Below are 4,836 nucleotides of genomic sequence, written 5' to 3'. Positions count from 1 at the left end.
CGGGAAGCTTATTAAAAGTGCAGCTTCCTGAGCCCTACTCCACATCTAGATAAGTTGTCTTAGGGTTGGCTCAAGAATCCAGGTACAAGTCTTTTTAAGTGCTTTTGTGGAACCCCCCAGGTGAGTCTCTCGCTCTCGTAGTTAATAAACCATTTATTCTGCCTCCCCCAGATGCCCAGCCAGGTCCTATTAAGGTAGACATTCCCCCACCACATCAGAGGGATGCTCCCAGCCAAGTAATCTCTGGAGCCCTGGAGAATCTGAATGGTCTCATGCTGGCCCACCTGCCATGACAAAGCTCCTCCGGAGCATTCCCCTTCACATTTTACATTCTACCACTCCCAAAGGCAGTCGGCTCCAATGGGTCCTGACTTCGTGTGTCCTAACGTGCACCCGCTGATTCAAGCAGTTTAGGAATAGAAGGTGCTGTGGTTTTCAACCAGGGTGGCCCAACCTCTAAAATGGTAGTCGAAGCAGTCTCTACCTCCCGGGCACATCGCCTCTGCAACAGCCCCAGTAGACGAATGTCCCATCTTTGCTTTTTCGAGGTCGGCAACAGGGAGTCCCCTCCTAAAGAAGGTTGTCTCTCATTGCCACACTATCAAAGCCTGCCGCAAATGTTCCTTCCCGTAGGCTTGATCAGGCTAAGGGCAGAGTTGTCTCTTTCCTTCTCTGAGTCGGACCAAATCGTCTTAGAAACACCTCTTCACACTGTTGACCATGTTTTTCATGGGAGCTGCTGCTGAGTCTTTATCTCATCCTTTCATGGTGGAGAGAAAGAGGATTCTAATGCTTTTTACTTCTAGGGGAGAGGGGAGTGTAATGATTATGTTGTCATTTTCTATTATGTCCTTTTGCCATGAGTTTGTTTTCAATTTCATGTTAAAATGGGCCCACCATTCCCACTTTGTGAGGTCATTCAGCACCCTCCTTTTGCACCTTTAACATCTCTCTCATTATCACTTGGAAATATTTGAATTGGCGTGAGCTTGTCCTCACATTCCTATCAGCTGTAAATCTGGAGCCCCGACGTGAACCTAACCGTTGAGCAGAACACCTGTCCACTACCTGTGTAACGCTGGGTAGGCCCCTTAACCTCTTGGTTTTTTTAAGTCCTCAGTTGTAAAAATGTGAGGGTGCTATGAATTTATATTTGGGGCACGACAAGGTCGAGAAGAGTGTGTCTTTTCCTTTATTCTTCCAAACTGGCATGTCTTCCCTCTCTTCCGCATGGGTCCAAACCTCACTTGTCCTTCAGGCCGACTGCCAAGGAGCCTTCCCTGATTCCCCAGGCCACACAAATCTCTGCCTCTTAGGGTCAGTGCCATACAACCTAGCTGTCTCTTACGTTAATCTTGTCTCTCAAGCCAAACTCAGAATATGGGTCTCTCTTGCCCTCCTGTGGCCCCTGCGGCTGTGCCAGCCCACCGGCACGCCCCACGTGGGGTGTCTACTAGACTAGGGCATGGGTGGGGAGGCCCAGGGGTGAGGGGCGAGGCAGAGTACCTTTGCCTCTACCCTGTTCTCCTCCACAAAACTGCCCCTCCTCCTCAAGCCTGCCCCTCAAGTCAAAGGTTCCATATATGACGTCACTGGGTAGTGATGCCCTCACAGGCGTTCTCAGAGTTTCCATGGCAGCATAACTGTGGAAACGGGCTGCACTCAGAGAAACTTCTCTACCAGTTCTCCACCAGATACCAATCTTTTTGGCTGTCTGTGTGAGAATGTGTGACCGGGTAGTGTACGTGTACTCTCACCTGTGCTCTGTTCCCTGGGTGGGCAGTGCAGCAGGTACACCCAGACAGGGCAACTCTACAGGAGGTGTGATATACACACAACCTCACCCGGCTGGCACATGTTCCTGCGGGGGTTGCCAACTACGTACAGCTGAGCACTTTCCCAGATGTAAGTAATACCAGTGAGCTGGGACGCCTTCAGGGACGCACAGTTCTCACTGCTGAGGACAAGTGAAAGCTCATCCCTGGACAAGTGTGCAGGACGGTTCTGAGCTTTATAAATGTAGCCTTACCCTTTGGGCTACAGGGTGCTTCCATTCAGACCCTTTCCCGATTGGCCTCTTAACAAAAGACAAGCGCATTTTTGTTGGCAAATTGCAAATGGAGCGGTTTGAGGAACAGGGCCGCTCTTGAACCGCACCTTCAAACCCAGGCACCACTGTGCTATCATGTAGACATCTATATCGGTCCCCTCAGACACATCCCTTACTGAGTTGCTGAGTACTAGGGGAGAGGGTGTTGCCATATTGATGGGAAGACCGTAAGAACGAAGGCGGGGTGTGTGTGGGGGTGATGAAGTGCTAATGAGACTGGAGGGCTGAGGAGATGGTGTCCCAGGAGGCTGGGTTGATGTGAGCCTAGACTTGGTACCCAGAACACGGTTCTGAGTCTCCTGATCACTCTGCCTCAGTATTTGGCCTTGTTCTAATCGACATAAAAGTATTAGACAGCTAGAGTTCAGTGTGCTTGAAATAGGCAGTATAGATGGGGCCCAAGAGGGGTTGCCAAGGTGGGCGGGGTTCTTAACCAATTTATATTAGATTATTTTTTTCCAAAACTTGAAAGACATTTCCATGAAAGCCTCAGAAGTGACAGACTGCAAGAAATGTTTTCTCTGTTGTGGAAGGGAGAGGTGGAGAGGATCGTGATTGCAATTACTTTCGGGTTCTACTGTTTTCCCTGGGAACGGTGAAGCGACTTCCTCATGTGCTGCAGCCCTAGGCTCTAGGGATTGCTTTTGCAGCCAGGGTCCCTTCTCTAGGGACTCATAGAGATGAGGCGCCAAGGCTGTGTTTTGGAGGTCAAGTAGATTAAAAGGTCTTCAGCCAGAAACTGGGAGAGACGTGAGAGAGGGAAATTCTGGCAGGAGACTGTGCACAGCAGAAGTGACTGATCAGTTCTGATTTTCTTTGCAGCAGCAGTGGCTCCCGCTTCTCGTCCTACACCTGGTCACTACCATGTCCTGTACCGCGGGTGTGGAGAAACGCAGTTGGGCTGGCATGGGGAGACATACTGCCTGGTTGGTGGCTACCGGCTCTACGGGGATGTTCCTTTGGCCACGCCAGCTAAGGTAGAAGCAGAGAAGCCAGTCCCCAGACGTGCTCCGAAGAGAAAGCACTCTCTGGAATGGTCGGACGAAGACCTGGGTTGCCCCAGACCCAAAATCCGGCGATTGGAGCTTTCAAGCAGCACAGGAATACAAGGTGCTTTGATTGTCAAGCAGGGTGGCCCAACCTCTGGGCACATCGCCTCTGCAAGAGCCACAGTAAACGAATGTCCCATATTTGCTTTTTCAAGGTCGGCAGCAGGGAGTCAGTCCCCTCCTAAAGAAGGTTCTCTCTCATTGCCACACTATCCAAGGTTGCCACAAATGTTCCTTCCTGGGGGCCTCATCAGGCTAAGGGCAGAGTTGTCTCTTTGCTTCTCTGAGTCACACCATATGGTCTTAGTAACACCTCTTCACCCTGTTGACCATGTTTTTCACGGGGGCTGCCGCTGAGACTTTATCTCATCCTTTCATGGTGGAGAGAGAGAGGATTCTAATGAATTTTACTTCCAGGGGAGAGGGGAGTGTTATGATTATGTTGTCATTTTCTATTATGTCCTTTTGCCATGAGTTTGTTTTCAATTTCATGTGAAAATGGGCCCACCATTCCCACTTTGTGAGGTCATTCAGCACCCTCCTTTTGCACCTTTAACATCTCTCTCAGCATCACTTGGAAATGTTTGAAATGGCATGAGCTTGTCCTCACATTCCTATCAGCTATAAATCCGGAGCCCCAACGTGAACCTAACCATCGAGCAGAACACCTCTCCACTACCTGTGTAACACTGGGTAGGCCCCTTAACCTCTTGGTCTTTTTAAGTCCATAGTTATAAAACTGTGAAGGTGCTATGAATTTATATTTGGGGCAGGACAAGGTAGAGAAGAGTGTGTCTTTGCTTTTGTTCTTCCAAACTGGAATGTCTTCCCTCTCTTCCCCATGGAAGATGCTCCTTTGGCCACGCCAGCCAAGGTGGAAGCAGAGAAGCCAGTCCCCAGACGTGCTCCGAAGAGAAAGCACTCTCCGGAAATGCCGGGCGAAGACCTGGGTTGCTCCAGACCCAAAATCCGGCAATTGTAGCATGGTGGCAGGAGGCGGACCCCACAGAATCTTGCAGGTGAGTCATCCTGAAGAGAAGGCAATGGTTTAAATGCCTAAGGCAGCGAATGCCTCTTCCTGCACTGACACCCCCCCCCCCCCCACACACACACACACTGCCCACTGCCACAGATTAGAACCTGCATCGTTTTGTCTGAGCCTTCCCCAGCCAGGAGCCTCCTTCTATACTAAATGGCCATAAGCCAGGAGCCTCAGAAACTGAGGTTTGTAATGAGAGTCTGCCCTGAACATCCCAGGGCTGAAGCTGGCCTGGAAGAAACCCTGACGTTCCTCTGCTTAATCCTCAGGGGCCCCTTTGTGAGCTGAAGAAAGAAAAGTCTAGAAAAAACGGATACCTGGGAGGGGAAGATGGCGGAAGAGTAAGACGCGGAGATCACCTTCCTCCCCACAGATACACCAGAAATACATCTACACGTGCAACAACTCCTACAGAACACCTACTGAACGCTGGCAGAAGACCTCAGACCTCCCAAAAGGCAAGAAACTCCCCACATACTTGGGTAGGGCCAAAGAAAAAAAGAAAAAACAGAGACAAAAGGATAGGGACGGGACCTGCACCAGTGGGAGGGAGCTGTGAAGGAGGAAAGGATTCCACACACTAGGAAGCCCCTTCGCGGGAGGAGAGTGCGCGTGGCGGAGGGGGGAAGCTTTGGAGC

At 50.6% G+C, this 4,836-nt stretch overlaps 1 protein-coding gene across 1 annotated transcript; it reads left to right on the top strand.

Moving 5' to 3' along the window:
• Positions 1 to 1,724: 1,724 nt before the first annotated feature.
• Positions 1,725 to 4,141, top strand: LOC136137355 (DPEP2 neighbor protein-like). The gene is made up of 3 exons (XM_065895760.1): positions 1,725 to 1,791; positions 2,933 to 3,087; positions 4,034 to 4,141. Exons 1-3 carry the CDS (start codon positions 1,725 to 1,727, stop codon positions 4,139 to 4,141), a joined length of 330 nt encoding a protein of 109 aa, XP_065751832.1.
• The last annotated feature ends 695 nt before the right edge of the window (positions 4,142 to 4,836 follow it).

The sequence above is a fragment of the Phocoena phocoena genome, chromosome 17 (assembly GCF_963924675.1).
Source record: "Phocoena phocoena chromosome 17, mPhoPho1.1, whole genome shotgun sequence".
NCBI lineage: Eukaryota > Metazoa > Chordata > Mammalia > Artiodactyla > Phocoenidae > Phocoena > Phocoena phocoena.
The sequence above is the reverse complement of the archived record's forward strand: the minus strand, read 5'-3'. Positions and strand labels throughout refer to the sequence as shown.